The sequence below is a fragment of the Symphodus melops genome (genome assembly GCF_947650265.1).
Source record: "Symphodus melops genome assembly, chromosome: 12".
Taxonomy (NCBI): domain Eukaryota; kingdom Metazoa; phylum Chordata; class Actinopteri; order Labriformes; family Labridae; genus Symphodus; species Symphodus melops.
Window position 1 is genome coordinate 12,506,472 of NC_136702.1, and position 23,777 is coordinate 12,530,248.

The 23,777-nt window shown below is 43.2% G+C and overlaps 1 protein-coding gene across 4 annotated transcripts in view; it reads left to right on the plus strand.

Moving 5' to 3' along the window:
• The first annotated feature begins 1,426 nt into the window (after positions 1-1,426).
• The window catches only part of dip2a (disco-interacting protein 2 homolog A), a 68,695-nt gene continuing 46,344 nt past the window's right edge, over positions 1,427-23,777 (plus strand). For all 4 annotated transcript variants that reach the window (XM_079357461.1, XM_079357462.1, XM_079357459.1 and 1 more), the window contains exon 1: positions 1,427-1,985. In XM_079357461.1, the coding sequence (XP_079213587.1) occupies positions 1,862-1,985 (124 nt within the window). In that variant the 5' untranslated portion in view covers positions 1,427-1,861. The remainder of the gene's footprint in view (positions 1,986-23,777) is intronic.

Sequence of the window (23,777 nt, forward strand, 5' to 3'; positions counted from 1 at the left end):
ACGTTTTTTTGTTCTGCTCAGATGACTCCATCTTCTAGTTTATTTTTTTTGTGTGTAAAATCATTTTTCTTTTAGAAGACTGTAATATACATGAAGTTACTCTTATTAAAAATGTCTACATCTGTATACCTGCAAGTTTACACTATGGTATCTTTGCTACAATATGTACGATGTGTAACATGAAGTTTAATTATATAATTATGAAGTATATTTCAATACATTTTACTACATTTAAAATGTGAATATCTTATGGTCCAAAAGGAACTGGACTTGGTTGAAAACTAACAGTCCAATTATGTTTAGCTCAAGCTTTAATTTTACCATGACCTGGATGAGTGAGAACAGACATCATGCAATACATCTATTATGTTTTATCTTGATATGAAGATTTACTATTAACTCTGTGTGTATTTTGTTTGTTTTGTATTTGATGTTGCTCATTCCTCTGTTCTACTCCTCTGTAGGACTAGTGAATGGATTCCTCCATTTTGATTTAAAAACAAATGTTATACACTTGTTTAAGACTTACACATAGACTTCATCAAAATGTGTCCGCTACTTTAACTGGAGCTTTGTCACATGCCACTCTGCTGTTCATCTCCCTCCACTGGCTCCCAGTTTAAGACTCAGCTGCTCACTTACAAAACAGACCATCCAGGTCTATATCTCCTCTGCTTGCTCACTACACTGCTAATGAAAGGTTTCTGATCCGACCTTCCCAACAAGGCCCCAAGTCTCTAACCAGACTTTTCTCTTTTGTTATCCCCCGGTGGTGAAACAAACTAGTAACTATCAAACTTAATTTGATCTGTAGAGTCACTTTGCACCTTAAATACAACTAACTCATGAACACCTATACACACCTAATGATATTCATGATGATGTATATATTTTTAGTATGGTTTTGATGCTGATTACAATTCCATCAGTGTGTGACCTGCAGTATAAAAGCGCTTTAAAGTCCATTTTCCATTTGTTCCTTTGGGCATAGGCTTTGGGGTGAAAGTGTCTGCTCAAGGATTTGTAGAATTCTTTAGAAATAAAAGTAATTGTTGTAAATGTACAACTTATGGAGAGAATTCTAAATACCATCAGAAATAATTGCCAGCCATAGTGTTTGTTTTGAGGGTGCAATTACTAATAAAACCGTATTTCTAATGAAATAAATGCATACATATTTAGTGATAACATTTGCTTTACTTGAAATCAATAATGTGTATATTATTCCATTATGACCCCAAAAATAGATAAATAAATTACAGATTAGAATAAAACACCTTTTCATTGCAATAACAGAAAATCAAAAACAAAGTGCATACACCACGCAGCATTGTGATTGTGACAGTAGGAGGCAGCCAAGTTTTATTAGGAACATCAGGAGACGGCATGCAGCTACACGAGCACGCGCGCAATCACAGGAGTAGGTCTTGTGAACGCGCACGGCTGGGACTGCTGTTGCTATGATGCAATGGCGACTGCGCCGTGGGAAGCGAGGAGCGAGGAGTTGAATGAGTTCTCTCCACAGTTGAAGTGAGGCAGCCCGCGGACAGTCGCGGACACCGTCAGTGTCCAGGGACAGACCCGGAGACACTTACAGGAGCCCTGTCCTAACCCACATGGGAACACACAGCCAGGTGTGTCTGCTAGCCTCACAGCTAGCCGTGTCATGACGGCTGGAGAGATTTCTCACACATCTGTACGACGTCGCAGCGACACCAGAGAAACACCAACACCCTGTCTGCTCTCCTTACCCGAAAGCAAGTAAGGAGTGCGTGTTTTTGTTTCATTTCTTGGCGCATTGTCCACCCCAACCTGCGACTCAGTGGACCTATAATTTTTTGTTGCTTCGCTGTGGACCACCATGGCTGAGAGAACCTCCAGCGGGTTGCTAACGATGATGTTGGAGCCCACGCCGGCTGTCGCGATGACCCTGCCGGCGGAGGTCCGGGAGAAGCTGGCGGAGCTGGAGCTGGAGCTCTCGGAGGGTAAGTTGACAACAACATGCACACACAACTAAATCCACGCGTGGCAAAGGCACGCAGTATTTGTTACTGGAGGAGTGCTTTAAACAGTACAATGTTTGACAGCTGTCAGAACCACCGCCCTTTATCTGAGCTTTGTGGCTCTTGTTTGAAAACATGCCAGCATCCCAGAAGTCCCTCTGCTACTGTCGGACACCCCTGAAACTCAACTTGTGCAGTAGGAATACTATCCTTGTTACAGCTTACTACAATGTGCTTACTCATCTAAATGACTCTGGTTAAATGGTTCAATCGTTTTATTTGACTTGTGATGAAGACAAGTTGTGTACAGACTTGACATTTATAGTTCAAACCTTAAGAAAGCAAAGACACGTTGGCATGTTTGGCCAGATGGTTATCATGACACACCCATGCTGCCTCTGTGTGGCCCTGCTGTACACCTCAGCACATCATTTGTCCTCTGTAGAAACTTTAAACAACTGGGAAATGGAAAAAGCAATATCAGAGTATGACCTGACACCAATTTATGAGAATTATTGTTTTTAATCCTAAAACTAGTAAGAACAAGATCAAGATAAAAACAGAAGTTGAAACATTGCTGAATGTCTCAACAGGGCTTTAAATGACATTTGTAAGCAAATATGAGAATATATAGATATATATCTGCTGCCGATATTGCTCCCATCTAGTATGAGTGTTTTGACTTTACATTTTGATCACACATTATCACACATAATGAGCGTGGAGGCTTTACTTCATGGGTGTTCTTGTATCTGCAGACCTACACTATATACAAAAATACATTACTCATTATTTCTCAAATGAAGTCATGTGTCTTTAAATTTGACACCACGTTTGATTGTATCCTATGAAATCAATCTTTTTACAATCTGATCTTTTTGAAACCAAAGTGAACCTCAGTCTCACCTCCAAGCCAAGCCCTGTACACAAGACTTTACTCAGAAACAAATAAGACTTTAGAAAGTCCCTTAACTGTATGACATCATTTCCAAATACAAAGCCCTAAAGGAAAGTAATGCTCACTGATAAAATCACATCACTCAAAGACTTAGTACTAAGTATTGGATGTATCATGTAATAGGTATGGAGGATCTGTCCTTTTTCATTTCATTACTTTGCATTGAAACACTTACTACAGAGTAAACAAAGCTATAGGCTTATTATAAATCAGCTGTGCTGATGTGTCTTTGAGCAAGCTTTCCTTCACTGTTTGTTTGTGTTAGTTCAATGAGACCCATTGTTTCAGTGTGATTCTGGGTTTGAGTTGTTTCACGAGGTTAAATTAGCCGGGCTTTTGTAAAGTTATACGAATGAATGGCCTACATTAAGTCTGATTAGTTTTGGAGTTTGACCCGCGGGTGTGACCTTACTTCTTGCCAACTTCGAAGGAAAATGTAAAAGTCTACAATGCAATCGCTGTAATCTTCTCGGAACTTGAAACAATAGAAAAGCAAGTGATCCGTGGTTAAATTAAAGCCTTTATTTTTTCCAGTGTGTCGACTGGCTGCCTCAGGCCTCGACGAGGAAAAGACCAAAGGTGCACGCTTTGATAAGCACATTAACCGCCACCAAGAGCCCTAATGGGACAGACATGTTTTCAGCAGAATGAATCTATATCTGTCCAGCTTCCTCTTCCTGCTCTCCACATGTCACATCCTGCCATGTTGGAGCGGCGATAGCAGTATCTCTCCCTGCGTCTGCTGCCTTCTGCTTCTTCTCCCATGCACCTCAATAACAGCCTCTCTCTCTCTCTCTCTCTCTCTCTCTCTCTCTCTCTCTCTCTCTCTCTGTGTGCCTCCACTATTCCATATTACCTGTACTCTCTCCCTGATGAAGAGGAGCGTGCCATTCTCTTTTTTTTTTTTCTTTGTATGGAGGGAAATCAAGCTATTCCTCTCCAGTTGCAAATCCTACTCCTGTAAGCGGCTGTGAACTCTTCACCTCTTGATCTTGCCCTTCAGTTGCCTCCCCGTTGCATCCTGTCTCAGGATAGAAAAGACGTCTAGGATTTATTGGAAGGAGATGAGAGCCTTGACAATCCTGCAGGTTTTTTGCTCGTTCTCATTTTGCTCGTCTCACAGGGATTTAAAGTCAGCCGTGTCTGTAACCCACAGAGGGAATCATCTCTGGGTTTTTTTTTCTTTGTATGCCTGAGCAGGCAGAGACACTGTATTATTCATGATGTTGAATAGATGTGTCATGTATGTTTTCTTAAGCAGTTTGGCAGCAGCCATCATTGGAATAACATGAGTCTGAGACAATCCAGCAACTCAGCCTGATGATAGTCCAGTGTCCGCAGCTTCAGCCTGCTAACATGACAAATCAACAACTTGTGCACTCCTATTGTGTGTGTTATAATAGGGAGTGGGTCCTCAAGCCATGCATAATGCATTTATTTCCAATTTATGCATGTCTTACTAAGCATGTGTGCTCGCTGTAATCTTCAATTTTTCTCACTTGTCCAAGTGCTGCTTATTTAAGGTTTTGTAGTTTACATTGTTTACATAGCAGACATGGTGCCATTACAGTGTGGCAGAATTACTAAATAATACAAACACCTTCAGTGAAGTGAAACCTGGATTCACTGTAAATGTGGAGAATGGACCTGGAATGTAAAGGTTTTCAAGGTTTAAAGCTCCTGAAAAGTTGACTTTACATCTGTATTTTCCTCCAGAACACAATAGATATCCCTTCTTAAATTTAGTGACAGTCAACGCTTGGTAAAACATCCTGAGGCAGCAGTAGTTAGTTTGTAAAAAATCCATAATGGCTGCCTCTCTTTCAGACAATTTCCAACAACGGCCTCTTTACTCTTCATCTGTTCAATCAAAAGGGGAAAATGCCCCCAACATATCATCTGAAAGTTTCTCATAGGACTCTATGGAGCTGGTTGAGAAAATGCCATGACCATAAACCAGTCCAGTTATCCAGTTTAGAGTTTTCATGATAACAGCATTTCACATTTTTCATACAGTACAACAGTAAAAATCAAACAACCTGTTTTGACACAATGCTAGCAATAATAGGCATCCGATATTGAGTAATTTAATGTGATTAATAAATTGCCAATAAACAATCTGCACACTCTCTAAATTGCACAGAAACAATGGCAACATTTTGGTACTGAAACATTGTCAGTGTATCTGTGCAATTCAGACAGTTCCCATGGTTGTGTCCAAATACAGTGGAGCCACTTTGAAGTACTGTGAAGAATAAAAGCAGTGAACTTGAACGGACAACCTGCTGTTGTCTATCTTTTGCTCCCTGCTGCTTTTGGTTCAAAAAAGAATTCAACAAAAACAGGTGAAAAGTATCAAAACCTTTGACCACCTAAATCCAGACGTCTGCTTAATGAGAAGGTTTTTATTATCAGAGGGAAACCCCTCCTCACATGTTCTAGCCAGCACAGTTGTTGAAAAGGTGTTCTGTGGTATCTCTCAGCTGACCTGGATGTAGATGAGCGGGTCAAAAGATTGGGGCATAAAAGGAGGGCAAGAAGACTGATGATCCCTATTATCTCCTGCAGGGAGGAAAGAGGGGGAGACGTGTCTGCTGAGTAATTCCTAGACTCGCTCTATCATTCCCCAGTTCCTGTCCCTCCTTCTTTGTTTGCTCTCTAAAACCCCTCTGATTACAAAGTCATTTTAAGTCCCGTGCTGGTGTACATGCTGGAACTTCCAAACCCCTGAGTTGGTCATCGCTTTTATTCTGCCTGCTCGGCTTCAAGCAAACACTGACAGGGAAGCTAACCAGGTTTTTGCTCATTGAGTTGGTTTCTTTGCTAGGTTTCTTTTTTTTTTTTTTGAAGGTTTAACACAAGCTTCACTATTTCTTTGTTTTGAAAATGTCCTTTTCATTGTCAGCCACATTCAGAGTTCACTGAAATGGCAGCCACTGTTTGTATTTGTTTCTTTTTCTCTTCTGTGTCCTTGCTGCTGCGATAACCCAATTTCCCCATGCTGATCAATAAAGTCCCACCTTATCTTATCACTTCTGGTGAAACTTGACTCACTGCAGGATGCAGGAGTGCTGTCAGGTGGAAACTGAACTCATCAGACGGAGACGATTAAACGTGAACGACCTTTTTCGACACCTTCGGCTCCGTTGGAGGGTCGAGGCTGTAATTATCGGCCTTTTCATGCGGATTGAAAGTTCACTGGGGTGTCGGGGGGGGGCTGCTCATGTCTATCAGTCCCTTATTCTTACCTCATCATTTTGTAGCATTTGGAACCGCGGCGAATCGTGACGTCACTATAAACACAAAGACCTGCAGAAATGTCAGCAGTGTATCAAGAAGCTTTCATGGTCAGCAGGTGAAATACCTTAATGTGAGGGGAAGTTCACTTTTAACACTGTTGTTGGACATGCTACACACACAGAGGCTGAAATACACACACATGCACAAACACAAGGCACAATCGGTGCCTTGCTCAAGGGCACCTCTGCAGTATTTAGGAAGGAAACATCAATGATCCTTAATATACCCCTTAATGGTATAACTTTGATTGAACAGAAGCAACCCACAATAAAGTGTTAGCTTCGGTGGTTCGCCTGCGTGATAGCTGCGTTGAGTGATTCGCTTAGGTGACCAGCAGTGTCATAAAAACTGTAAAGTATGAGCGTACAGGAAACCTCAGTGAGCCGGTCTACACACACACACTCCGTTACTGCTCACTGGTCCTGACTCATTCCTCTCTGTGGTCTCTGACTCCCAACACCAACTCATAAAGAAACGACAATCCACCGGGCTCACACGCAGTCTCCAGCCCATTGTTGAGAAGCAACGAACACGCAGTGAATGTGAGATCCCATTGTACATTAAGAGCTTTAACAACATGTAGGATTTAGGACAATTGCTGAAGGGCTCGAGTGTTGACGGCTGCTTAGCCTCCATAATAGGATCCAGAAGAGAAGAATGTTGAGCCTTGGATCTGGCTGGCTGGCTGGCTGGCTGCAGCTGCTATAAAGTCCAGTGTGGAGATAAAGAGGCAGCTACAGTATGCTGTGAGTGACCCAGCCATAGTGGAGGGTAATAAATATTTCAAGGGTGTGCCTGGGAGTAGAGCTTCAGATTCTTGCGCTGCTCTCATGTGCTTGTGTTCAGCACATGGATGTGTGTGGTGCTTTGACCGGCTCATGTCTCTGGGCTGATGGGAAAGATGCTCAAATCAGCCTATAAATACTCCACTTGTTTTTTTTTTCTCCTCTTCTCACTAAATTGCATTTTGTTCCTCTGTACCGCAGGTCCCATCTATTTGTTTTCTTTAACTGCACTCTTCAACATCCTGTCTCTGTCTTTACACTGTAGCAGCCATCCAAGTTCAATGATAGCAGAATAGACACGTCAGGATAAAACGAGCCTTTTCTGTCTTTGTGCGTTTATCTGATGAATGAATGTATCGAGTTTAAGAAGCGAAACATATTTGAGTTGTTCAGGATTAGATGAGAAAATAACGATTGATTGATTGGTTTGTAGCCACATCGTTTTTGCCCTTGCAAAATGTGATATCAAGTTCAGAAATGACTCCAAACAATCAATAGAAAAGTGTTAACACTCCTATATTGTGAATGTTTTCAGCGTGGAGCCGTTTGAAAGTGAAGATCGATCGTTTCTTCAACGGTGAAAAGTCCCGAACCAATTGATCGCTCAAGTGACGCCGCGTCGCAACAGTCACAGTCGACGACGTTAATCCCTGATCAGTCGAGCTCTCCCACAGTCCACGGCCGCATTTTGTAGAGCGAGGAACCTAAATCAGTATCTTACAGTCGGTATCACTGACGCTTGATTGGAATGTCAGACATTTACTCTGATCAGAACCGGAGGAGCTGTACACGTAATGAATTGAGTAAAACCAAATCAAGAATTAATCATTTTTTCTAACTCATCTTACAGATTGAAGACAAGTAGACCTTCATCCTTATATTACAAACTATTAGCAGCTTAACCTGCATTCTCGATGTATTAATCTGCATGTTGTGTTCAGTCTGTATCATTAACCTTTTAGATCAGATGATTCCAGGAAGTTGGTCTTTTTCATGCCTACCAGAGTCCTGGCTCTTTGGCCCTTCAGACGTGGTTGCCAGGCCTTCATGCTGTTCATCCTGGTACACACAATCTCCTCTGTAGTTGTTTAGAAGGTGCAGAAAGGGAACGATTCAGAAGGCCATTTAGCAGAGCTGAATGAACACATCTCAGGTCTGATGTACAGTATATCTGTCGTTGAAGTTGCACACCAGGCACAGCACCTTCTTTTTTTTTTTTCTTTTTTTTTTTTTGCATGTGAGGGTCGACGGCTCGTGTCTCCTCGCTGTGAGAGAGAGAGAGAGAGAGAGAGAGAGAGAGAGAGAGAGAGATGCCACATACAGAGTAGAGAGAGAGAGAGAGAGATGCCACATGCAGAGTAGAGCAGGAAGGAGCAGCGAGCGCCAAAAAGATCTGCTGAGTGACCAAAACAAGCTGAACGCCCCACTTCAAGGACACGTTACAAAACTCACACTCCGTACTCCTCTGCACACCGTGGGGTTTTTGTGCCGCCTGATTCAGCATTCAGGTTTGAAAAGGTTGTCACCTGCTCGCCTACCTTTGTGTATTGATGCCTCGCCCCTCTTTGCAAGTGTGGATGACACACAGAGGCTCTTCAGGAGATTTGAATGGCAGAAGACAGACATGAAGAATCAGGTAACTAAGTTCACTCGGTGGCGTGAATGTGAAGCGTGCTCACTTCGAGGACACATTCTATTATTCATCTTTCTTGCATAAGTAGAGTTATGTTCTCAACATTTGTACTGCTGGGTTCAAGGTGCTGCGGGAATTGCTCGCAGAAAGGAAAGGGGGGGGGGGGGGGGTACAAGGCGGAGGTCACTGAGCTGTGCAGAGAGCTTTTATCCTCCAGGAAGTCTTTCAAAGCTCAAGGTGAACATTCAAAGATGGCCCTTGTCACATCCCACGCCGCTGTATTTATCTGATCCAACTCCCTTCTATCATTTCACATTTCATTTTCTGTGTTGAAACATGTCACATAATACCGGAGGGCTAAACTATTGGCAACATACATTCCCAAAATCCTTTTTCAACCTGTTCATTCTTTAGCATTATTGGATATTACATCACTCTGCTCATCTATTACCTTTTAGGTAGGTAGGTAGGTAGGTAGGTAGGCTTTATTTGTCAAATAGTCTCCATGTTAAACATACAGCACAGATGAAATTTCAATCCCCTCAACCCACAGTGCAAACCTGCAGTGCATTAAAAAGAACAACAACAAAGCACTAAAGAAAAAACATGACAATTAAATAAAAAAAATAGCAATACCATGAAAAAACAAATTCTTATTTTTATTTTGTTATTTTATTCCCGAGTGTGCTTTAAAAGCTGGACGTTTTGAATAAAACTAATGAATGATAATGAATTCCACAGAGGTGGTGTGATGATGTTTACTGGTCAGTGCCATGAACGCCGATTAGCTTCTCTTGACCTTCTCTGACTAGGACTCAGCAGAGGTCGGCCTGCACAGCTTGTCTATGAGCTCAGCTCTCTCTGCAGCTGGCCAATGAGCAGCCGTGTGAAAAGTCTGAAATATGAAGGAATAAACCCGACGAAAGAAATCTTCTTAGCTCTGTAAACCATCTGGGTTCCTCCAGATGCTCATGTGAAGCTACAAAGCTCGGGCTTAAAACGTCAACACCCCAAGCTCCACCTTCTAGGAGATGTCTGAGAAGACAATGAACGTGACTTGATTTTATTTCTTTTGGTGAGACTTTCAGTCCGTGTGTTGGTCTGCTGAGGTGTGATGCGCACATCAAAGACAAACAGAGGGCTTTGTAGCAGCAGCGGGCCGCATTGTGAGCCTTCCTGGTGGAAAACAAACACAGCAAAATGTCTGGAATGTGCCGTGACCTATCAACTTCACCGTGAGGAGAGGGGTTTTTCTAAACCCCAACCGCTGCTGGAGGGCGAGGCTCCATACAACAAACACACACACACACACACACACACAGACACACACACACACACACAGAATAGCAGGTTGCCTCAGCCTTTAAAGGAACAGGTCTCTCCCTCCTCTTTGGCCCGTTCCCTTAGGTGTCCCAGTAGAATACAAGAGGAAAGAGATAAAACACATGTGCGTGAGTTTCTTTTCTTGTGGGGGTTTAACCCAGGCCTTTTTATTTTTAAATCTACATTTTTTTTTTACCCAGCCCACATAGCAGAACATTCATTTTCAGCCCGCGTGCTTTCTGAGCCAGCAGACAGTTTCAGGTGAGCTCTGCTGCTGATAGTCTGCACTTTTCCCAGCGTGTACATATATACTGTACCTGTACATCCAGAAAGAACCGAAAGCGAGGGCAGGTCAGGACTGCATTTAAAATCTCCTAAGGAGTAAACCGACAAAGTGCGGCGTCTGTTTCGGCATTTAACAACCGCTAAACTCATTCTTGTAAGACCTAAATCATCTGGATAAACAAACAACACGACTTATAAAACTTTCTCCCTCCTGATCCAGCTCCTGGTGCTGCATTAAGAGCTCGTGTATTTTCATCTGAAGCATACCAGGAGAAAAAAGAAAAGAAATACAAGGTTACATAAATGAACTCTTCTGACCAGGCTGAGTCAGAAGCATGTAGGAGATAAGGGTGCAACTGAAGTATCTTAAAATATATTTATATATGTAATAATAGATACATCACCAGCACCGGCGTTTATAACTGAGGTCTGAAAAACAAGTTTGTGAATCTTATTTGGGAGTAAAGAACACTGATGCACTAAGAAGATGAGAGTCCTGCCCATTTCGTTAAATGTATTATAATAAGTAAGCAGTTTCTTTCGAGACTATCTGGGGTGCGTTCACTTCCAGCTCGACCTCCAAATCAAGTAGTTTGGAATATTTGGCTCGTGGCTTTGCTTGATGACGACTCTCCGAACGGTCTTGTCTTGTTTATGTAAGATAGAAACTAACACAGGCGCATTTGAAAAAGAATGAAAATTAAAGTGTATCGCTCAAAAGGAGATCAAATAAAAAAAAAGCTCTATGGGTTAAAAAAAAAAAAACGTGACCCGCTCTGCTGCTGATCTAACATGCATCAAGCTGCTGCCCCAGAACGAATGTTATAGAGGGAAGTGAGATGTTTCAAGAGTCACTTATTGACATACTGTCATCATAACATACTGTAGCTTCAGCTTCCAAAGCTCCTTTAGCTTGCATCCAAATAATAACAACGATTACAGCAGCGTTTTAATGTGGAGACTATCAGGATGAGATAAGGGCTTTGACATCTCTTGACTATTTCGTCTTTCTTCTGGAGGTTTGGAGGCTCGACGAGAGGCTGTTTCTAGATCAAAGCGCAGTTGCAGCTTTTACTGTATAATTGATGTTATTCCTCCTGACTGAATATCTGAACAGCCTTTACGTCTTGTTCGCCTCGCCGTCTTTCATCGATTGAAGATAACTTAATCAGATTTTTCTCAACCAATGGCTTGCCGGTTCGTGGGTCTTTTTGTTTGTCAGGTGAGAGTAAGCGCCTCAGAGGGACGTTTCAATCAAATCTCCATTCCTGAGGAACGATGTATGAACGTGCTTCCGTGTGCTGTATATGTTCAGGGTCAGAAGTAATCACTGCTTTGATTACTCTGGCTGTACTACTGCTCAAACACACACACACACACACACACACACACACACACACACACACACAGAGCAGATGTGTCAGCTCTGAGTGGAGAGTTCTGATGCTCAACACTTTTCAGCCTCACTTTGAGATAAGACTACAGAGATAGATAGATAATGACCCCCCCCCCCTCTCTAAGTGCCACACACTAGAATTGGTGATGTGATGTGTGTAGCATACGGGTGCCATGAATGAAACACCTCCCTGTTACTACACAATTTGTTTGTTTTTGTTTTTTTTCTGCCTGTCAACACGCCCCAAAGATTTGGAATAACCTTTCAAACATGGAATCTCAGGCACTCATGGAGGAACAATGGCTCTAAGCTGACCTGTAATCTAATACACACACACACACACACGCACACACACACACACACACGGACGTGCAAACGTCACGTCTCTGTGCTCTTACTCACTGCATACTCCACATAACAGAGGTCACACAGGCCTGTGCAGTCTGCGGTCAGCGTGTGTGACTCCCCTCAGTTGGAGCTCAGTTGTTGAATCTCAGAAGTCTTGTCCTCCATTCTTGGAAAACCGCTCCCTGTAAACCCCCTTTGTCTCTGTCCAAGAAACAATTTTTAAGTTTGTTCAACAATAACGCAGAGTCGGTTTTGAAGTTGTTTTGGAGAGCTCGTTCTTCTCGACATAGTTGATAATATGTGGTAACAGACAGTGAAGACACACACACACACACACACACACACGTGTGTGGAGAGTCCTGATTCTGTCCTTTCTGTCTTGGACAAAGATCGGCAGTCAAGTCTGAAATTCCTGCAAGTGGCAGAGAGCTGCTGGCATGCTCTCAGAGTGTGTCATGCCGCTGATGACACACACACACACACACACACACACACACACACACACACACACACTTGGGCTCTAACTTCATCTTAAGGCTCACCACGACCACAGCCGCAGCGCTATCGTTGTGTGTCTATGAGTGAGCCTTATGACACGAGTCACTCTCTTCCCTTTTTTTTTTTTTCAAAAAAATGATCATGTGCCTTGCTAACAGCATGCAAATATGTCAAACATACTGAAATGTAATCCCAGCACCCTGCAACATAGTTTCTAACAACATTCTGAAACATACACAGCACCACCTGACATCCCCAGAAAAGGTTGTTAAGACTAAAATAAGGAGCATTTATTTAGAGCTGAATCCAAAAATCTCTGCTTTACGTCACGTATGCAGCTCATCCTCTGCTACTTTATTACAGTATTAAATGTTCAGATTTGTAGAACTCGAGTAGTGCTTTTTTTTCTGTAATTAAAAATGCCTTATTGACTCGAGATTCTGGCCAAGCATGACGATGGAACATGGACAGAAAAAACGATTAAATCAACAAGGTGACCAGTGGGTTTCTATTTAAAGATGTAATGCATTTTAAGCTCACTCCAGTGTTGCTGCACAGACTGTTTTTTTCTTTTTTCTTTCTGAGGTTGAACTCAGTGTGTCCAAGTCAAATCTATAAAGGGAGTTGTATTTACACGTCTGTGTCTGAAGGGTCAGCTGAAGGAGGAGAAAACAGGGAGGAGGAACGAGGAGTTCCAGGATTTACATTTTCCATTACACAGAAACAGCCGGAGCATGTCACACATCAGGGAAACCAATCTTCAACCATATTCATATCGCTTGTTCTTCTTTTTTTTTTGTTCAAATGTGTTTTGAACCCGACTCTTGTGCGCTTGCCACACAGACACACACAGTGGGAACACTTGAGGTAATCACAGGACACAACTTCAAGTCTGTCTTTTTCTGGACGACTTGCTCCTGATTATAGTTCTCCACATTCAGTAAATACCATGTTCAAGCAAATACTAAGAATTAAGACAATGCATTCAGCAACAGTGCATCCTCATATTCACACAGGTGAAAGAGCCACTGTGCTTTCAGTAAAATGTGTGTGCCAATGAATCCCGTTTAAAAAAGGAAGTTTGCCGTCACTGTTCTTTTTTTAATGTGTTTAGATTTAGCAGACTAGCACTGAAAATTGTAAAAAAAAATAAAATAAAATACAGTACCATTAATGCTGAGCCATTGTCCCCTCAGTTGGACTAGTTGGATTTTCTTCCTCCTATAGATGTTTTCTATGAGCTCGCTATATCAATATCTGCATTTTTTTTTACATTATACACTTAATACTATCCTGTCTTCTTCAGGAGTTGTGAAGATGACTCTGGGCCTTGACCTCTGACCCTGTGTTACTGACACTGCATCAGGACGAGGGCCGTATAACCCTGCAGGTCATAGAAGACGAATGATGGCACCGTTTCAGTAGCACTGCCATCAATCTGCACTTTTCCTCTAGTGCATAAAGAATTGGCCCCTGGCTCTGGAAAGCACGTGCTGCCACCTCTGGTCTACCCGGATGATCATCTGAGACTCCTGACTCTGCTCTCTTCTGTATTATCTTTCTAACCTCAACCGGCTTAGCTTGCACACCTATGTGCACAGATACTCCCCCCCCCCCCCCTCTCTCTGTCACACACTGTTTGTTGAGTTAGACTGTGGGTTTGGCCCCCGGCTTACACATGTGTGAGGATAAGTGCTAAAGCAGACCCTGCTCTCACCGCCTGCCTGTCTGTCTCTCTGAAACTGTTTATTCTTGCTCTCAGTTTTTTTTTTTCTTCAAGGAGTGGCCGAGGATCTGGAGCACTGAATGCCTCGCTCGGTGAAACAGCTTTTTATAAGACTTAACCAAGACGAGAGTATGTGTTTGGCTTGGAATCTGCTCCGGGTTGTTTTTCAAAGTATCAGCTACCAAACAAAACCACACCTTAAGAAATTTGAATCCTGTTCCATAAATCCGGTTTTCTGTCCGGTGTGATGAACTGGCACAGTATGAATTACATTCCCAGAGACGATGAGCGAAAACAATGTGACAAAAGTTCACACATTCCTGAAGGGAGTTCAGGAAACCTTTTGGCGAGATCCTCAAGAACAGTTGTTCTATCTGTGGTTTTGACTTTAACTTATCCAGTTCACCGCTTGAATGTTGTTAACTGCCGGCAGGCGGCCGTGCTAAATTGCCATTTAATTGACTTCTTGCCTTTAATGTGACTTGCATACAATGTACTTCAAATTCAGAGAATTCTTTGCAGGTATTTCTCTCAGGTGTTTGTTCGCAACTTCACGTAATGAACATCCAACGGGCCAGCTTGAAAACTCTTTCGTTTCCCTCGCGAGGCAGATGCTTCACCACGTCAGCTAATAGAGGACGATTACCCCGCAGTGCACTTGGCACACAGTAATCAGCTGGCTCGTGTTACCGAGCGAGAGCCCCGTGAACAATATGAGCCCAGCTGACTCTCCCTGCCTTATCTTCCTCTTGTCCTGGAAGAACAGTGAGCAGCCCTGCCGCTGTGCCTGCTCCGAGCGCTGCATGATTGTTGGATAGTGGGCGTTTGTGGAATGTGGGCTTGGAAAATGGCCTGGGCGAGCTTTTGGAGACATTTCAGAACAAGAGTCTTATTCAGTTGTTTTTCTCCCATGTAAGGGGAAGCAGCAGCGGAGCACCTTCATGAGGCGGCTGAAACGGACCTCAGGCTGTTGTCTGGCAGATGTGAGCAAACAAAATCGATGTTGGAAGATGTAACACACACACATCGCACATCTGCAGCATTTTTTACCTGCTAAATGTAAATCCTGAGGTGTTTGTGGGATGGGTTCTCCCCAGGGCTTTGCATCATGTTTTTCCACATTGAACGTGTATGTGCAGTTTAGCTCCAGGACATGATGTGTTTTTTTTTTCTCAGGCGCGTCATGTTTTTTTTTTTTGTTTGGCAGCACAGATGTTCCAAAGCTGTCGATTCGTCTCCTATTTCTTTCTTCCTCACACACATAAAAAAATAAAATAAAATAAATGCACGGCTAACCCCAGCTCACCTTATTCTGGAAGCTACTATTTGTTTTCTGGGTTCATTTATTTCTGTCTGCCTGTCAGACTCCTCACTGAGACACTCAATCAGGGGTCTGACCAGCGACAATAATGCTCGCAGTTTTCAGCGAAGGAGGATATCGATCGAGGAGCTGCATCAAGGAAAAAAAAGTGAAAGATGACATGAGGGGGACGGGGGGAGAAAAGGAGAATTGTGGGGGAGGGAGTGTAACTTTTAGATATTAAGATGTAAATGATAGAGGGAGGATAAGAAGAGCTGTCGAGTGTCGGAAAGAAAAAAAACAAACAAATCACCGGATGAGAGGAAGAGTCAATCTGTCGAGAAGACGAGCTGCACGGCGTGTCATCAAATGTTCTTTATTTAAAAGAAGTCCTTTTAAAGGTGAATCCACTGTTATGTTAAATGGTAGATTTTGATCCCTATAGATTGAGTTTGATTAGAATGTGCAATGTTTGCATCCTGCAGGTTCATAAAGCTTCCAGAGGAGTCGCTTTCAATCACCAGATCAACTATCAAACCATCTAAAGGCCCCTGAATGACAATAATTCATTCTCAAGCTGCGAGGAAAGAGACACTTTCGGTGGTCAAATCAAAACATGAGCTGATAGACATTAGAGAAGAAACAAAGTAGGAGCGAGAGGTGTGGCGTCTGTAAGAAGGGATGGCCGATGATTTACAGTCGACACAGAGGTGTTGGAGTTACACATCAAGTCTTCAGGCTGTGTCAGCGATTGGAGAAGTCTGTCAGTGTCTTCTCTTTCAGCTCAGGTGCGTCGTGGCACAATGAGAGAAGATGAGAAAAATGGTCTCAAAAGCATGAAAGCACCTCACCTGTAAAATGATCAGGCTGTGAAAATCCTTTCTGCCGGATGGTTTAAGTTTCCACAGCCAGCAGGTGTACGAGGGGGGAAAAAAAGAAGTGTCGGCGCTCGGATGAGAACATGCAACGAGATGCTAACGTCTTTCAGGATGTTTTTATTTACTTACCCATAAGATAAGAGGTCACGAGTGGATGGCTGTTATACATATATACGTATTATGGGTTAATAAAGCTTCAGAACACTTTGAAACAAACGGGTTGTTAGTGACTTCATATCGTAATTAAATCAATAATAAGCTGCTCCAGTGTCGAGGAGGTCCTTTGAAGCAGGAGATAGATTGATTCTCCATATGTGGAAGGTTCTAGAGTGGCAATTTTGGTAAATGGACCAAAACAGATAAACACCTGCAGTTTGTTTTACTCTGGAGACCTTTTGTATTGAGTTCAATTTAATAGAAGGCTCTGTTCAGGCCATTTTTCTTCATGTATTGATGTAAATGATGTGACTCAGGGATATACTGTTTTGGGCCTTCAGCTTTTTGCTTCAGTCCTTCACAACCTTGTCGCAGTGAGGAGTTTTGGTTGGATGGATGCAGATGATTGGGCATTTAAATGAAAGCCACAGTTTCCCTTTGCACATTCTAGTTAACAAAATGTGTGCAAGCAATAAAGGGAGAGGTGTCATTGCACAGCACTTTCAGTCCTGGAGAAATGTGTGCACCAATGCATGTGATGAGCCTCGAGGTCTCATGGGAGCACTAAAGTCTTTGGCCCTTCGTTTGTGTGCTTCCTGTCTCATGTGAAGGCCTTCACAAGTGGCTTCGTCCCGGCGCTAGGACGTGTGCCTGAGCAGCCCGAGCATCTCCGCAGGATTTCTCCTGTAAGAAGCAGCTCCTCTTCCTCGTCTCACTCCTGCCATGGCCGCTACTTTACGCACGCGTGTGTGAACACACGCTCCATGTGCCTGCTCAGGCTAATGTGAAAGTGGATGATGTGTGTCCTGTGATTGCAGGCTGGAATGTGTGCAGCGTTAACGTCTGCTAGCAAAGCACAGTCACGGGTCAGTAAAACCCCCCCCCCACACACACACACACACACACACACACACTGTGGGAGCTTTGCCTGCCTGAGAGGAGAGTTAAGGTGAACACCAGCCTGGAAGGACCCCGCTGCTCTCCTGTTCTTATTGTCCTTTCTGTATTCAAGGCCCTTCCTGGCTGATGAGTCAGTGTGTGGATTTCTCATGCACCATCATTTGTCGCTTCTTCGTTGTCATTTAAGTGTCGAGCTAAAGGTTAGGACATTAAAGGATGGTTAGCAGTGACCTTTTTATCTTCTCCGCTAATAAAACCCATTTCACACCATAACTCCGGAAAGTTTGCAGACAATTTCAGGACGTTCAGCTCGTGACTTTTTCACATGTCCACATCTGTGATTGAAATGTTGTGATTTGAGACCAGGCAAAACTTCGTTTGGCTCGGTGCGGGCCATTTATTGACGAGCCTTTGGGGTGATTTCAGTCAATAGCTCATCCTTCAAAAGAAAAGCACTTTGTCATACTGTTTGCATGGGGAAACTTCACAGAGTAAAGAGTGAAGCATCTAACACAGGGGTGTCCAAAGTGCGGCCCGGGGGCCATTTGTGGCCCTTGAGTGGATTTTTTGTGGCCCTTGACTTCAAATCGAAGAATCAGAAGATTTTGGCCCCAGGCCTCATCAGATGGCATATTTTGTTCTTTTTTTTCTCTTTTATGTTAGCGAGGGAGACCTATAAAAGCCTGACTATTCTTTCCAAAAAATCAGAACACAACAGTTTCCCACTGCAATTAGTTATTGTGTATTTACATTATTTTTTGAAGAGGTCAAAATACAAAAAGTTCCCTCCAATATTTAAAAAAACAAACAAACAAAAAACCCTGTGGCCCGCGAGCGATTCTAACGCGACAATTTTGGCCCGCAAGAAAAAAAGTTTGGACACCACTGATCTAGCTGATGCAGTGTAAGAGAATATTACCGATTTCTATTTTCAGTCTTTCATAAAAGCTCAATTATCACTCGATTAATACCACCGGGTTCTGGGATTGCAGTTCAAAATCTAGCATCTGATGCAATGTTGCAATACCAACACTATCAATCTGTCCAACTGCCCGGATAATTACCTCCTAAGTTTACTCATTGCCTCGTATTATATGGAGCTCATTGCATGTGTGAAAGGGGTTTCGTTTTGATCCCTTAAGCCAAATCTGAATACTGGATCATGTAAGCAAATAGCCAAAGAGATCAGTTTTTGTTAGCACCATTGCTACATGAGAAGATCAGTATTTAAATATGATGCTTGAGTCTCTGAATCATTGGTAAAAAAAAAAGGTGAGTTGCTGTCAAAGATGTCTTGTCTTTTCTGAAATGACGACCAATTTAGAAAAAAAATCCAAAATAAGGGTAAAAAAACAACAATTAAAAAAATCAATTGTTAAGGATTATTTATAAAATATGTCACGCCAACAAGATTAGAACAAAGATGGCGTGTCAATAAAGTCTAGATTTTGGATTTTGGGGGTATTAACTATCCTTTTATAATACCAATGAAAATGTGTTTTAAGAGGTTTACCTCTTTCGCAATTATGATTTACAGACGAGATTCAGTAGCGCTTTCCGTCAGGTGTTTATTTCAAGCGAACACGACTACATCGTTCACCAGACATATTGGACAGGAGGCCTGCTGGGCTGGTTGCTGGTGCAGTGAAGTCTGTGAGGTAAGCGCTGTAAACAGTGTTATCAGGCAGACTGCAGGAGGAAGTGTCCGTCATCAGCTGAGCGATCAAACCCCGGCGTGGCTCTCCATCACGCCGGCATTTCCGACCGCTGGATGCTGGACTCTGTTCCTTTTTTTGTGAAAGCCGGATATTAAAGAGGGTCATGCACTGATGAGTGTGTGTGCCTTTTGTTTATGAAAGCTTAAGTGCCTCTTGTGCACGAAGGATTTCGTCATGCTTAAAAAATATAACGTAGCATTTCAGACTAATTTGAGGGTGCTTGTTTTCCTTAACCTAACCCTCGATTTCCAATCCAAATGAACGCATCAAATGAACCAATAATAATTGATTTCATTATTTACACTTGCAGCAACTTGATGTTTAAACGCTTAAACAATCAGCCAGCTCGGACTCCACATGCTAAGGTCACACGTGACAGACAGGCCATGAGCTTCAAAGGTCCAGTGTTCACCCTTTATGCCTCACCTTCATAAGTCTACCTCAAAGCTACGAGCTATATCGGTCCCCTCATCGCCGTTAAACTATAGTCCGTATGAGCTGCAGATGAGCCGTCGCGGCGCGACTAAATTAAAGAAAGGTCAACGAGGTCACACCTGGCAGGCAGCCTGCTTCAACCGCCATCAGTTGTGCAGTGTGCGGCGCGTCGGTGCGTGCACGGGACCGAAACAGAGCGAAGGAGGACAAGCTGCTGCAGGATTATTTTATTGAACTCTGTTGGAGGAGATTAATGGAACAGAGGTTTCATTAGGATCAAGAGCATGAAACCGTATTGCTGTGTCCTCTGTTTGAGAGAGGACTGCAGTGATTGTATTTCAGTCTCTTCCACTCTCACCCTTACGTCTCCACTATGCATGTCGCTTTTTTTTTCTCTTTTTTTTTTATCACGAGTCATAAAGACTAGCCTAAACAAAAGACAGTTTCCATGTCCTCACTTCTTGCTCGGGGGGGGTTTTCGGTGAAGGTTGCACTCCATGAAAGATGAGACAAAACTCCCTTTAGGACACCGGTGAGCACAGAAGGCTAATTATTTAGGAGATCCTTTTGAGCAAGATGCCAAGGAAGGACTTGAAGACAGATGGAAGAAGAAGAAATACAAGAAGAGTCAGGGAAAGAAAGGAGAAAGAGTAGTGTTAAAAAAAAAAAAAAGCCCAGCGTTCCTCCTCTTTTGTTGGAAGTCACACATGGCAGATCTCCAGGCTGCTTTTACCCTGATGTCATCGAACGCATCTCTGACCTCAGCGAGCGTCTTGCCGAGCGGCGTAGCTCCAAACGATATGGCAACCAGATGACTGATTAGCAAAATCATGCAACGACGTCATTTCTTTTCGGGCTATTTGTGTGGGACCCTTTCTAACCATACATGGTCAGCGAGTGTTGAAAGAAGGAAAGAACAAAAAAAAAACAACACGTGTTTGATTTGTGACGGGACCCGCTGAGGTCAGAAACAAGATTCAGTTTCATCATGAAGGTAACTGAATGAACAGAAGTAGCAGGAATATCGCATTAATAATTGCACTTAAATAGGCAGCAGGAAGTCAGCAACATGACCTTGAACAGCATTCAGTGTAGCACAAGGTCTCATCTGACCATGTGACGTCACTCAGAGTTCATTTTAGAAAACAGATTTTTGAGGTTCAGATAGTGTGACCAGCAGAGAAGAGTTGGTTCGTGTTAGTTTCTGTGTGGCCTCTCATCCATGTCCCTTTAAAGTTTGGTTAAGTTAATTTGATTGGTGTTTGCAATAAAAACTCCATTAGTTGATGTGGATCTTATGATAAGACCTAGATGCTCCAGAACAGACAAACTGGACCTCGTGACGTGAAAGAGCCCGCTGCCAGCTTTGTCTCTGACGAGCTTGATGCGGACGAAGCGACACCTCTTCTCTGTGATTTTATCGAGTGCTCATCAACGCAACCTGTCTGACAAAGAATCTCATCCTGCTGGCTGTCGGTTGGTCGATCATGCGCCAAGGATTGAAAAGGCTCCAGTCCACCGGTTCGTCTACCCCCCCGTTTCATAACCAGTTAAAAAACGTTGTTTTCTTGGTCAGAAACAAACTTTGGACATCAGCTTAATAGTATTTTACTGGGATTAGAAGAAACAGTTGCGTTTGCGGTTCTTGTTCCGTTCAGTTTTCTTAGAAGTGCTTTCACTCGAAAAACAACAACAGCTCAGCTTTGTCTGTGATTCCCCCCCCCCCCCCCCCCCCCCCCACACACACACAAGGCAAAAGGTGGATTTGTTTGGTCTGGTTTACACGTGCAGTCAAGTTTCTTATCCTCGCTCTTTTGTCTTTGTGTCTGCGTGAAATGTGCGTTTGTCTGAGCTGAGACTGGCCATGACTTGTGTCCCTTGTTTCCTGTTGCAACGAAACCCACATGCTCAAACCTCCTTCACTCTCTTTAACTGTCTCCTGTCACTCTCTCTCTCTCTCTCTCTCTGTCTTTTATCCATCATGTGGATCTCACACTTCTGTTTGCCTTGTTTCTTACCTCGTACTGACTTCCTTTTGTACTCTCTTACACACCCTTCATTCTTCCTGCCCTCCTGTCGTGCCTGCTCATGATTCAGAGCTATTCAGCCCAGCTTCCCGTCGTATGACATGAAAAGCGCTGCAGTTATTGTGCATACAGAAGCCCAGTCCGTTAGACCTTTTAAGGACAGGAGCTCAGGCTGCCTCAGGGAGATGTTTAGCTCATGATTTATTATAAATCCTCCCCCAGCTATCTACTCTTAAGTTTTCAGGTTTTATTTTTCCAGCACACAGCAGAACTTCATGACCTGAGTCAGCATTGTAACACTGCCGAAGATACAGTCTGCGATAACTGCTAAAAAAATAAACTATCACTAAATTGGAGGACATGCAGAAAAAGTCAAAAAAAAATTTTTTGTGATGATAACCCAACTTCTTAAAAAACCAAAAAGAAAACAGTTTGGACCGGACAGATGAAATGATCAAGTCTGTCAGCGAAGCTACTAGACCGTGTCCTAAATCAGTGAGCGCATGTTTACATTGTTAATCCTTCCAGCACAAAGGATGTGATTTATCCGTGTCACTCATCAGACCTGGGCAGTGTGCTGCCGAGGAGATAATACCAGCTGAGTGGCAACAGCTCATGTTTTTAATCGGGGATCGGCGAGGTAAGCTGTAAACTATGTAGGTTATGTCTTCATATCATGACAATCTGGGTGGATTAGGAGTTAGGATTAAGCTATTGTATGTCAAACTTGTCTTCACAGTGTGCAGTCATGTCTGTTTTGGACTGTGAATTTGAGGCTGCTCTCCTTACAGGTACATTAATACATGCATGTGTGTGAACACTTTTTCCCTTCACCTGATGGTAAACAGACGTAACGGTTGAGGGATTGGGTTGAAGAGCAGGCAGAGGAGTGAGCGTCGAGATGACAGCAGTTGGCCGCTAACTCACTCAGCTGGTTTTACTCTCAGCGAGGAGTGGAGATATGAGCCAGGTTCACAAAAACAAATACTATCCCCCCCCCCCCCCCCCCCCATGTCTGGAGTTAACTGAAGGTGGGGGCTTTTCTCAAGCACAGTATGTAAGAACACACACACAAACACGCACACACAGATTTGTGTGTGTGTGCTCATAGAAAAGGGAAACAGTTTGTGAGTCATAGGTCTACATTAGGATATGTTAAGGATGTGTTTTGGAAGGGACTCCCAGCATGAAACAAAGGGTGTGTGTGCGTGTGTGCGTGCGCATTGTGCTCTAAGCGCACAGTTCAGTGCAGACGTGGCATGGAGAAAAATGGGGGATTTCTCACAGGTGGAGGGGCGGAGGCAAAGATCACGTTCATTCCGAATGCATCTATGTTGTGATATTTTGCTCTGAAGGTTTCCTCTACTCCCTGTACGACATCTATTTCAACGTCTCCCAGACAACCAGACTGTCTCAGTGTCCTGCAGGTCGTCATTCACACCCAAAGCTGTTTTTTAAAGAGGAAAGAAAGTTGACTACTGTTGATTACTGTTGTTTGTGTGTCTCCTTCAGTCCCTACAGGCGCTCATTTTTCCCTTCGTAGCGTTCCTCCCTCACTCTCTCTCTTCGTCAGCCTGTTACACCAAGGTATCGCACACTCGGCCATGTGGCTTTACCTGTGTGTACATGTGTATTAACTGCTTTGTTTACACTTCCCATACTGCATGCAAGTGTGCATATTTTCATAGGGGGAAGAGGGTGAGGGTGTTTTCTGCAGTGTGTGTGTGTGTTTGTTTTGGTGTGTGTGTGTGTGTGTGTGTGTGTGTGTGTGTGTGTGTGTGTGTGTGTGTGTGTGTGTGTGTGTGTGTGTGTGTGTGTGTGTGTGTGTGTGTGTGTGTGTGTGTGTGTGTGTGTGTGTGTGTGTGTGTGTGTGTGTGTGTGTGTGTGTGTGTTTGATAGAGACAGAGCCAGGAGAGCAGGTGTCAGGTGGAGTGACAGGTGGCAGCTGGAGAATCAGTGGATTTCCTCTTTTTAGTAACGGCTCATTAACTCCGACTTTCCCCTGCAGCGTCCATTCATAGAGACCTTTAGATTTCCAACTGAGAACGTGCACTGAAGCACATGTTGTGTGTTGTAGTTCATGGAGTTGGTTATTATTGCAAAAGGAA